This window comes from Monodelphis domestica, chromosome 6, assembly GCF_027887165.1.
Source record: "Monodelphis domestica isolate mMonDom1 chromosome 6, mMonDom1.pri, whole genome shotgun sequence".
Lineage (NCBI taxonomy): Eukaryota > Metazoa > Chordata > Mammalia > Didelphimorphia > Didelphidae > Monodelphis > Monodelphis domestica.
The window spans coordinates 82,609,678-82,622,108 of record NC_077232.1 but is presented as its reverse complement, the minus strand read 5'-3'; the positions used below and the strand labels follow the sequence as shown (position 1 = coordinate 82,622,108).

General features: G+C 39.3%; 1 protein-coding gene across 1 annotated transcript in view; it reads right to left on the bottom strand.

The window, feature by feature from the left end:
• DOK7 (docking protein 7) overlaps positions 1–12,431 on the bottom strand; it is a 139,993-nt gene that overhangs the window by 24,730 nt on the left and 102,832 nt on the right. Inside the window, exon 8 of the mRNA XM_007496806.3 lies at positions 2,803–2,845. Within this exon, the coding sequence (XP_007496868.1) occupies positions 2,803–2,845 (43 nt within the window). The remainder of the gene's footprint in view (positions 1–2,802; positions 2,846–12,431) is intronic.

Below are 12,431 nucleotides of genomic sequence, written 5' to 3'. Positions count from 1 at the left end.
GGGACTGGGATCTGTGAGTGGAAAGAAGGGAATATATGCAAGGGATGTTGTAGAGGAAGGAACAAGATGATTTACCAGTTGCTTATATACTGAATAGTGAAATGGAAATTAGAATGGGATGTCAAGGATGACACTGAAGTTGGGGGACTAGTGAGGGAGCAGGAAACTGCCGGACCTTGGAAGTGAATATGTCAAAGGTCCCAGCAGCAGTAGGTCCCAGATAAGAACTTAGGGACCATAAATGCTGGCAAACATTCCAACAATGAGATGTACTAGATAGGGACTGGGGGGGGGGGGCATGCATGCTGGAGGGGATATATATCCCAGCATCCCCAGACTACGATTGGAACTCTATGGCAGGGCTCCCCTGGTGTGTGCTGCTGGTGCACACCAGTTCAATAAACTACTCTTTTGCTTGATTGCATTGTCTTTTGGTCTTCCGTGGTGGTGGGCGAAAACCCAGACCCTAACACTAGACATAAGTATTTGGGAGAAAAAACTAATGTTTTGTTTTGGACATGTTAAATTTGAGATGATTACAGGACATCCAGTTCAAAACATCCAACAACCATTTGCTGTTGGGAAACTAGAATTCAGTAGAGAGCTGAGGGCTGGATTAATACATCTAGGCATTATCAGCAGAAATGATCATTAAATCCATGTGAGCTGATAGAGTCACAATGTAAGAGTATAGGAAGAAAATGAGGTGATCCCAGAAAAAAGATACTTACAATTAGGGAGCATGGACATGGACAAGGATTAAGCAAAAGAAGCTGAGGGTCGGGTAGAGAAAGAACCAAGAGAGAAAAGAATCAAGAGAGGAGAGAATATATAGTAGGAGAGAGTGCCAACATCATCAGATATTGCCAAAAGAGCTAGCACTCAACTCCATGTAATAATAATAATGGTGCTAGTTTACACTCATGTAGTACTTTTATGGTTACAAAAAAATAGGCCCACATCTCATCTTATATGTTTCTAGAGAACAGAACAGGAAAATAAGAAATATAATCATTTTTTTCTAGTATTTAAAAGGCTGTCATGTTCTGCTTGGCCCCAGAGGTCAAAACTAGCAATAATGGGTAGATCTCAACAAAGATTTGGGCTTGATATGAAATAAAATTTACTGATAATTAGCACTTACATTACTTAATTTTCACAAGCAACAGAGATTCACACTGTGAATCTCTTTAGTTGTTGAGTAGAAGGCTTTGTACACATTAAATGCTTAATGAAAGTTTCCTGATTTATTAATCAAAGCAATTAGAAATTAAATGGGCTACTTCATGGTGAGGTAAGTTTCCCAAACTGCGTATCTCCAAGCAGAAGATCATTTGTCAAGGATATCATCCCTGGAATAGGCTGCAGCAGACATCTGGGTTTCTAAACCTCATGATTCCAAGATCCTCAACCTTGTAAAGTAGATGGTGCAAATATCATGAAATCTAATTTATAAACAAAGAACTCAAGATCCTGAGGAAGGAGGCAAAATTCATTATCCTGTGCTATTTCATGTGCTTTGGGGAGGACTTAGACTTAGACTTCCATGGACTAGACAGTCTGAGCCAGTGTTGCTATAAGCAATAAAGCTTTATCAGTAGTATATTTCATCTCACACAAAGGAAAATATTTGACTTGAGTGACTAGGTGAGTGGGGAAGGGATACAAGAAGGGAGAGAACAAAGAAGTGACAAGGAATCCTCAGGAGCACAGTGCCCTGAGGGACAAGAATACAATGGGATTTCCAGTTACATCAGCAATTTAGATAATGGGGAAAGTGGTCTTGAAGCTAAGGCAAGAGGGAGGGAAGGAAGGGAGGCAGGGAGGCAGGGAGGCAGGGAGGCAGGGAGGGAGGGAGGGAGGGAGGCAGGGAGGCAGGGAGGCAGGGAGGCAGGGAGGCAGGGAGGGAGGGAGGCAGGGAGGCAGGGAGGGGGGAGGGGGAAGGGGGAAGGGAGGAAGGGGGAAGGAAAGGGAGGAAGGAAGGAATTCATATAATCACAAAGCTCTCAAGTCTTAGAACTATTGTTACAGAACCTAGGATTCAAAGAATCACAGAACCTTAATATCAGAGAATTTTAAAAGTTATAGAATTCTAGGATCCTAAATCCTTAGAATGAGGGTCATAATTTTAGAATCATAACAGAAACCTGGAGAAGTATAGGCAAGTTAAAGTCAAATAATCTTAGAATCACTAAGTCATGAGGTCATGGAATTAGATTACCATAAGCACTGATTTGCACCAAGCACAGTGCATGACACATAGTAGGGACTTAAATGGTTTTAGAAAGAATAGGCAAGAAAGAGGGAGATCTTTGGAATTGAAAACAGTATTTTTAAAAAAGAAAGACTAGTCATAAACTGATTTAATCTTAGGATCTCTGTCTTAAAATCATTGCCCACAACTACAGTTTTTGCTGGTAAGAAAATGAAGCCTTCAGGTAAATAATGGTAAAATGGTTTCTTCAAGTCATTTAGGCTTGTCAGGGTCAGGGTTAAGAATGGAACCCAGGTCTCCTGGCTTCCATTTCATTGTGCTTCCCACCACACCATGTCATCTGTCTCTCCATAGGCCATCCATCCCACTCCCACTGCAGTTCCTTCTGCTCTACACCTGGAGTCCTCTGGTAGCCAAATCAAACAGGTCAATTTTCAAGGCTAGGTATGGAAGCTACAAATAGTGATTCTGAGTTTTTAATTTAGTTACCCCACAAAAAGAGAAAGTCCAGGATTTCCTTAGCACATCTCCCAAAGGAGACAAAATAAAAACCCTCCTACCCAAACATGCATCCACATTATACCAACCTGAGGGTGCTGGGAAGAGTCGCAGGGGGAAAAGAGCTGCTCCCTAAACAGAAGAGAAAAGGGGAGAATGAGAGTTTTTTTCTCTAGTATCAGAGTCCTTGTTAAACAGCATCCCCTAGAAATCTCCTAGATTTCAAAACCCTTAGACTGAGGCCCAATAAGTCCTGTATCCATGATGTCTGCTAGAGAGCCAGAGTTCCCTACAGATAGCTCTCAAGGTAACTCATCAGGTTTGCAGACTGATCTCTTCTACCCAGGCTTGGTTTGGCCTTTCACAGGCAGGAGGATATTCATCATTTGTGCTTCCTTCTGGGAGGACAGATTGGAAAACCTTCCTCCAATCTTTGGATGTAAAACTAATACAAACTTCCTTAAAGACACCTGAAAGAGCTATGTAGGACTTACCATAACACTTCTTATGGAGAGAAGGTGACCTTCCAACACTGCAGGAGGGCTTTTAGACCCATGTAAAGAATTATGGGGTGATGGGGAAGAAAAGAACAATGATGTGAGAGATAGGAGGGCCCTAAGAATGTAGAACATAGGAGGGAACACTTTAAAAAAGAGGGAAGTGAAGGGGAATCTTTTTAAAAATAAGTAAAATAATGTTAAGTCACTCATTTTATGAAGAGGTCTAAAAATAAAACAGCAAGGAAGATTGAATTATTATTATCTAGGATAGCACTGAGAGTTAATAGCAGAGCTAGGCAACTGCCCCAGGTCTCACTGATTCTCTCTACTCTGTGAAATGTCCTAAAGACTTTGGAGAACTAGAAATAGTTCAAAAAGACCTTTGCAGTTTAGATTTTTGTTCCTTAATCTGAGGCTGCTTCTGTTTCTCATTCATTAGTGATAGAGCTTCACCAACCACTTTCAGAAAAATCAAGACCTCTTACATGATAGAGACACATCAGGGAGCTAAATATCAATTGCTATCTTTCAGGTGACTCTGCTGTTTGGTCAAATCCCCATGTTCAAATGCCATATCTAAGAGATAAAAAATACATTAGAAGAATTTCTGCATTGGATTGAGCTTTTTGAGAAATAATAACAGAAAGCATGTCTGAAGTAAGGGATAGGAACAGAAATTTAACAGGATAGAGGAATGAACGCCAACCTTGGAATTCAATCTATTCTAATGGAGAACCCTAGACTTCCACAGTTTGAAGTGTCTTCAGAAGTTACCTAGTTCAATTCCTGCTCAACACACCTGTCTACCATATAGCATATCCCAAATGATTATCCAGTCTCTGCTTGAAGACCTCAGTGGAGATATATTTCTATATTCTTTCCATTGATCTTCACCCAAATGCCTTCCACCATAAATGCTCTAGAGTCATGGATTTCATGAGCTGGGCATATCTTCTTCACAGGATCATAGAATTACACCACTGTCCAGCAAGATTGTGACCAAAGTTGCATCGTGGTTACAGAGCTTCAATGTGAACCCAACTCCTTTAATTTCCCTCTTCATGCTTCCTACTCTCTCATACTGCCTCCATTCAGGACATAAAATGTGATTACATTTTTCATATTCTGTTCCTTTTAAATAAGATATATCCTTCCAGAGCCATATTCAAGTCGAGTCCCATCTAAAGTCTCTCATATCAGGGAGTATTTTATTAGCTACTTAGAGGATAGCTGGACATTGGGTCAAGGTCTGATTTCAAGGCCATTTCTCTCCTACTACAACCTTCACACTGTTTCCCATTTCAAGAAAGAGTGAATCTGCAGTGACTGAATTTTTGAGATACAAGGACAGTGTGCACTGAAGTACATGAGACTGCCTGAACAAAGACATGGAGATAAAAGGGTTCTGTGTTCCAGCAACAGCAAGCAGGGAAGGGGGAAAGAGTAAACATTTATGTAGCACCACTTTTGTGTCAGGGACTACGCTAACTGCTTTTTACAAATATTAACTCATTTGGTCCTCAGAGCAACCCTACAAGATAAATGCTTTTGTCATCCCCATTTTACAGTTGAGGAAACTGAGGAACACAAGTTAAGTGACTTGCCCACATTCACTGTGTGACCCCACAGTGTCTAAGGACAGATTTTAATTAATGTCTTCCTGCCTATAAGACCAGCACTTTATCCACTGCAATACCAGCAGGTTAGTTAGACTGAACCACAGAGATCATGAAGAAGAATAATGCATAATATTACTAGAAAGGTAAGAAAGAGTCAGATTCAAAGGGCTTTAAAAGTCAAACAGAGGGTTTTGTACTTTATCCTAGAGGCAAGAGAGAATTCCTAGAGCTTCTTAAGTAGGGAAATAGCATTATCAGACATTTGCTTCAGGAATATCAATTTGATAGCTGAATTGAAGACAGATTGAATTTAACATGGTACTAGAAATACTAGCAGTAGGAATTAGAGAAGAAAAAGAAACTAAAGGTATTAAAATAGGCAATGAGGAGACCAAGCTATCACTCTTTGCAGATGATATGATGGTCTACTTAAAGAATCCTAGAGAATCAACTAAAAAGCTAGTGGAAATAATCAACAACTTTAGCAAAGTTGCAGGATACAAAATAAACCCACATAAATTATTAGCATTTCTATATATTTCCAAAACATCCAGGCAGCAAGAGTTAGAAATTCCATTTAAAGTCACCCAGACAATATGAAATACTCAGAGTCTATCTGCCAAGACAAACACAGTAATTATAAGACCATAACTACAAAACACTTTCCACACAATTAAAACTAGATCTAAATACTTGGAAAAACATTAAATTGCTCATGCGTAGTATGAACTAACATAATAAAAATGACAATCCTACCCAAATTAATTTACTTATTCAGTGCCATATCCATCAAACTACCAAGAAATATTTTTACCGAATTAGAAAAAAACTATAACAAAGTTCATTTGGAAGAACAAAAGATCAAGAATATGAAGGAAAATAATGGAAAAAAATTTGAAGGAAGATAGCCTAGCAGTACCAGACCAGATCTTAAACTGTCCTATAAACTGGTTAAGAAACAGAAAGGAGGATCAGTGGAATATACTTGGGGTAAATGACGTCAGCAAGCCCAAAGATTCCAGCTTTTTGGACAAGAATCCACTATGTGAAAAAAAGACTGCTAGGAAAATTGGAAAACAGTATGGCAGAGATTAGGTTTAGATCAACATCTCACACCCTATACCAAAATAAATTCAGAATGGGTGAATGACCTGAATATAAGAAGGAAACTATAAGTAAATTAGGTTAATGCGGAATAGTATACCTGTCAGAACTTTAGGAAAGGAGAGATTCCAAGACCAAGCAAGTGTTAGAAAAAAAATTATAAAATGTAAAATAACAATTTTGACTACATTAAATTACAAAGGTTTTGTACAAACAAAACCAATACAATAAAAATTAGAAGGGAAGCAACAAATTGGGGGAAACCTTTATAACAAAAACCTCTGACAAAGGTAAGGTCAAATATGTAAGGAACTACATTAATTTAATAAAAAATCAAGCCATTCCCCAACTGATAAATGAGCAAGGGACAATTTTCAGATAAAGAAATCAAAACTATCAATAAGCACATGAGAAAGTGCTCTAAATCCCTTATAAATAGAGAAATGCAAATCAAAGCAACTCTGAGGTACCACCTCACACCTAGCAGATTGGTCAATATGACAGAAAAGGAAAGTAATGAATGTTGGAGGGGGTGTGGCAAAATAGGGACATTAATGAATTTCTGGTAGAGTTGTGAATTGATACAACCGTTCTGGAGGGCAATTTGGAACTATGCCCAAAGGACTTTAAAAGACTGCCTGCCCTTTGATCCAACCCTACCATTGCTGGGTTTATACCCCAAAGAGATCATAAGGAAAAAGACTTATACAAAAATATTTATAACTTCACTCTTCGTGTTGGCAAAATGTTGGAAAATGAGGGGATGCCCGCCAATTGGGGAATGGCTAAACAAATTGTGCTATCTGTTGGTGATGGAATACTATTGTGCTCAAAGGAATAATGAACTGGGAGGAATTCCATGTGAACTATAATGACCTCCAGGAAGTGATGCAGAGTGAAAGGAGCAGAACCAGGAGAACCTCATACACAGAGATGGATACACTGTGGCACAATCGAATGTGATGGACTTTTCTACTAGCAGCAATGCAATGATCCAAGACATTTCTGAGGGACCTATGAGAAAGGACGCTATCCACATCCAGAGGAAGAACTGTAGGAGTAAAAACACACAAGAAAAATAACTGCTTGATCACATGGGTAAATGGGGATGTGATTGGGGATGTAGAGTCTAAACGATCACCCTAGTGCAATTATCAATAATATGGAAATAGGTCCTGATCAATGACACATATAAAACCCAGTGGAATTTAGCATTGGCTATGGGAGAGGGGTGGGAAGAGGGGAGGGAAAGAACATGAATCATGGAATCATGGAAAAATTCTCTTAATTAATTAAATAAAAATTTTTAAAAGACAGATTGAATAGAGGAGAGGCTAGAGGCTAGAACATCAATTGGGCTATTATAAAAATTCAGATGAGTAATAATGAGATCGAAAAACAGGGTAGTGGCCATGTAAGTGAGAAGGAAAAGGTAGATAGAACATTTAATGTGGAGGTAGAAGCATGGAGAGTTGGCAGTTGGGTGGAGGTGAAGGGTCAGGAAGAAGTGGGAAATTGAGACTAACTCCACCCTACTTATTCTTTAGAATTTTAGCCACCAGGAATGTATATACTCCCACTTAAGGATTAAGTGTGGGGGAGGAAGGTCTATGACCCACATGTGCCAGCAAGTGACAAATCAGAAAAAACTGCCTCCTGGGCAGGCCAAAGACAAATTTAAACCACCATTGGTACATGTAAAGCACAAGAAATGATGCAAAGAACTGTCTTTAAATTTCATGGTTACTTCCTGTGAGGAGGTCCTCACCTTGGAACTTGACCATGGAGGAGCTCAGGCTTGAGATCTCAGACTGCTTCCCTTTGGACTGTCATGTGGTGAGTGAAAAGGCTGACTCCTTTTCCTTGGCTTTCTGGAGACACTAGCCTCTGGAGAGACCCCTCATCTTGGAGGAGGCCTCTGTGGCTGGAAGTCTTACTAAATTTAATCCTCTGCTCCCTCCCTTGCTAGGGTCTCTGAATTCCTGTCTGGCTCAGACCAAGCCAGAGCACAGATCTCTCTCTCTCTCTCTCTCTCTCTCTCTCTCTCTCTCTCTCTCTCTCTCTCTCTCTCTCTCTCTCTCTCTCTCTCATTTCCTTAATTTCTTCTCTATATCTGTAAATTAACTACCACAAAAGCCATTCTGACTTGGGTAATTCATTGGGATTTAGTTATTAAATCCCTGGCAACAAACTCTCAAATATTCAGTCCAATCATAATTTTTATCCCTTATAGTCAGAAGAATCAAGGAGGACAGCAAGGGCTGGGTGATAGGAAGTGTGGAGGAGGCATGAAGGAAGAGAGGATTTACAAGACAAGCCAAACATGCAAACCAAAGTAAAGGACCTGATCTGTTAATCAAGGTGAACATTCCAAAACAGAATGTTCCCAGGAAAGGCAGTTGGAGCCTGGCCAGAGGGGATGAACTGAAAAACTTCTTCTCTGGGGGTTACTGACCAAGAGAGAAACTTCTTCTCTGCAGTTTTCTGACCAAGGGAGTGACCTGGGTGGCTCTGACAGAGTAGTGGAGAAGAAGCTGGGATTTCTGGCTTTGAACTATTTCTCTTGGTTTTGGAGAGAGACTTCCTTGGCTTCTGGCTGAAGAGGGAAGAAGCTGGGAACAGATCCCCGGTTAGCTTCTGTCCTAGGCTGAAGGACCCTTGGGGGAGGAGGGGGAGGGGGCTTCTGGAATTAGACTGAGAAGAAATTAACTTTTGTTGGTGATTTTGTGTAATTGGAAGAAGAAAGAGGATTTAACGGTTGTCCTCCATCTCTCTGACTGTCTCTGAGTTACAGTTGTGACAGGACTGACATTTTCCATAATCTTCATAACCTTCATTATAGATTAGGGACAACCTCATCCCTCTCACCTCAATTTCCATCTTTGTTCTGTTTTCCCATTAAATCTCCTTACCTGAGAAATGAAGAGTAAAGAATATTTCTCTGAAATCTCATAGTTCCCCTGAGTTACTTAGAAGGTGGCTGACTGAGACTGGGGGAGGAGAAAGGGAGGCAGAAGGGCATGGGTGGAAACTGGGAGGTGAAGGGTGGTATCAAGGGAGGAGGAGGTTAGGAAAAATATTAATCTATTAGCCATCAATAGTGATCAATAGGCAACCCCAGAGTAAGCCCTCTAGAAGCATCTCTATATCTCTCTATTTCTCAGAAGTATTTCTATCTCCATTACATCTAGGCATTCACGAGTGTCCCCTAGCAGCTCTCTAGTCAGCAAAGCCAGAGTATCCATTTACTGCAACTAGAAATCGTTCCACACAGATTATCACTTTTATTACAGAAGGATGGTGATGTTCTCAACAGAAACAGAAAAGGAAGTTAGAAAAACCACAAGGTTTGGATTGGGATGGAAAGGGGATTATAAATTCTTTTTTTGGACATGTTAAGTTTATGATTTCTCTTGCCTCATGCCCAATTGTTTCATCTTTCTCTTCTTTTAAGGCTTAGCTCTTGTGATTCCACGAAGCATTCCTTGATGCCCCAAACAGAAAGTGATCAAATTTTCCTATGGTCTTCTATCTGGATTTCTCCTTTGGCCCCTTCAATTCCATTCAGTTCAGGAGACTGTAACCCCTTTACAGCAGGGACTATCTAGTTTCTGTTTTTGTATCTGAATCTGGGGGCATACAGCAGACTTTTAATAAATGCTTGTGGGATTTTATTAATTTAACAGACATTTATTAAATGCCTATCGTGTGCAAAAGCCTCTTTCTTACCCTATTCTGTATCAAGTCCATATGTATACTTGTTATGTCTCAATTCTACCACCACCCCAACTTCACCTTTCCAGAGACTATAAGCTGCTTGAAGATGGGATGGTGGTGAAGAATAATATACACAGAAAAGTGTAATACAAAGTAGATGGTGAAGGATCATCCCATGAAGCTTCATTGTTTAACTTTCAGACAACTAGAGAAATGTTTGGGGGTCATTGCTCAAAGCAGAGGCCCTGGCATTTTAAATGATTAATTAGCTCCCTTTTAAAAATCTGGACATAGTCTCCACAACATCTGCTGAACATTCATTGGAAGCTCCTCTTTTTATATTCAGATCTGATGCTCAGTCATCCACCTTGTTCAGAACCACCTGTTCCTTTGCAATGATCTCCAAATTGGCTTTTGACTTCAAATCTTATTAGCAAAGGTCAGTCAATTCTCATTTAATTCATTCCCTCATCCCCTCATATCCCCTGATCTTCTAGCACTTCACACTCCTGTGCATTTCCCCTATTTTGATTTGTATGATATTAATCTGTGCACATATCTTATACAGCTTAAACTATAAACTGAGCAAGAATACGGATTGTTTTATTTACTGTTTCCTCCAGTATAGCATTGGTTCACAGAAGGGGTATAATAAAGATTGTGGACTTTAATTGAATCCCTAGAGAACAAGCAAAAAACTCGAGCATTCTTAGTAATAAATAATAATGCATTGAGCATTCATTGAAATGAAGCAATAAAGAATGAAAAAGAATAAACTCCCCGTGATGTCCACCTCCTATGCCCCACCATGGTGTAGAGAAGGACCCAAGGTTTTCTGAGGCTGGGCCAGTGGCTCCCCAAACTTGTCCACATTCTATAAGATGGACAGAAAGGCTTTAACAATAAGCCCAGTGACAGGGACAACTTAGCCTCAGTGCAGAAGGACATGTGACCAGAGAGGTAAACCATTACCTGGCAAATCAGTTTGACCTCCTGAGTTGAAAGAAGACTACCTGCAAAGTTATAGTGGGGCTGGTAATCTTCCACAGAGGAAAGAGTGTCCACTCTACAAAATCTTGGAACTTTAAAACAACATCATTGGTGTCCACTGTTTCAAGTCATAACTTAATATTTCAGTTTAGTTCCTCTGCTTATTTAGTCTGGTTGGCTAGGAAGGGTATATTCAAAGCTTAGATTTTATAGAGTCATGAGTTCAAGTATGGGAGCCTGAAAGCAGTTATTTAGTTATATCAGACTATTCTTAGAGAGTGTGAGGATAATATTAGAAAATAAGTATTGTTTTATTAGTTTAGGGATAAAAAGTAGAGTGCTGGCTTGAGAAAGAATTGGAGTTTGAAGCAGAACTGAGAGAGCATGTTGATTTCAAATGCTGACATGTGTCAATTACTCTCTCTGGCAGTTGGCAGAGACAGTCTCAGAGACTCTCTTCCAGGCTAGTGGAGGTAATATTTTGGCGCTCTCTCTCTCTGTGTCTGAGGGAAAGATCTAAAGGAGCTCAGTGTTTTCCTTTCCCAACTTGGGAAACACTATTGATTATCTATTGTGATTTTTATAGATTGATTTATCTCTGAGAAGACCAAAGAAAAACCTGGTCTTTGGTTTGGACTCTGAGTCTGTTAAGGCTCAGAGTCCTAACTTAATTCTTGTTGAGACTCAACTAGCTAGCCTTTGCTATTTTATAATTTGAAGGTGAAGTTAAGAATTATAAGGATAATAGTGGCAGTGTTTATTTAGATAGTATAAATTTGATCTGGAATAAATATCTGGGATGAATAGTGTAGCCTGTGAAACATAGGAAAAGTGGTTTCTTGCAGAACCAGGGAATTTATTTGGGTGGATTTATAATGCCTTAGAATTAGAAATCCTTTTTTATCTTTATATATTTCAATAATTATTTTATTTTTATAATAAGAGTCTCTTTAGTGTCCTTGTACCTGGCCCTGAAGGGAATTTCACATTTGAGTTTCACTTAATCACTGAGGATACTTTTGATTAAATCTATCAAAAGTATCTGAACAGTTTTGATTACATCTATTTTTATGTACCTTGCCATTGTCATTTATTTTTATAAAAGTAGAGCAGCAAAGTGTTGAAGTGGATAAAGAACCAGCCTTGGAGTTGCAAAGACCTGGGTTCAAATCCAACCTCATACACTTACTAGCTATGTGACCCTTGCCAAGCCACTTAATCCCATTTTCCTCAGTTTCTCACTTTTAAAATGAGCTAGAGAATGAAATGACAAACCACTCCAGTATCTCTGCCAAGAAAATCCCAAAATGGGTCATAAAGAGTCAGACACAACTGACACAACTGAACAACAAAAACTCTTAGAGAGGAAACTTGGTGTAGTAGATAAAACACTTCACTTATAATCAGGATACTTGAATATAACTTTGAGTCTGGACACTTAAATATAAATCCCAGCTATGTGACTTACTGGAAAATCATTCCTCTCCCTCTTTGCTAGTTAAATTTCTACAACACCTTTAGAGCCCATCTCAAATGCTACTTCCTCTAAGAAGCCATCCTCAATCCTCATTGCTTAGAATGACTTTCCCCTTGAAACCTCATCGAACAATTTGATGGCATCTCTCCACTTACTTAATATGTATATTATAGTTGCTTGTGTATTGACTTGGTTATAATAATGTTCATATTGAGAGAGTGCCTTAAAACACTTCGCTCACAGTGACCATTAGGTAGAACAAGAATTAATCTCCATTTTGCAAATGAAGGAAAACTTCAGAGAAGTTATGA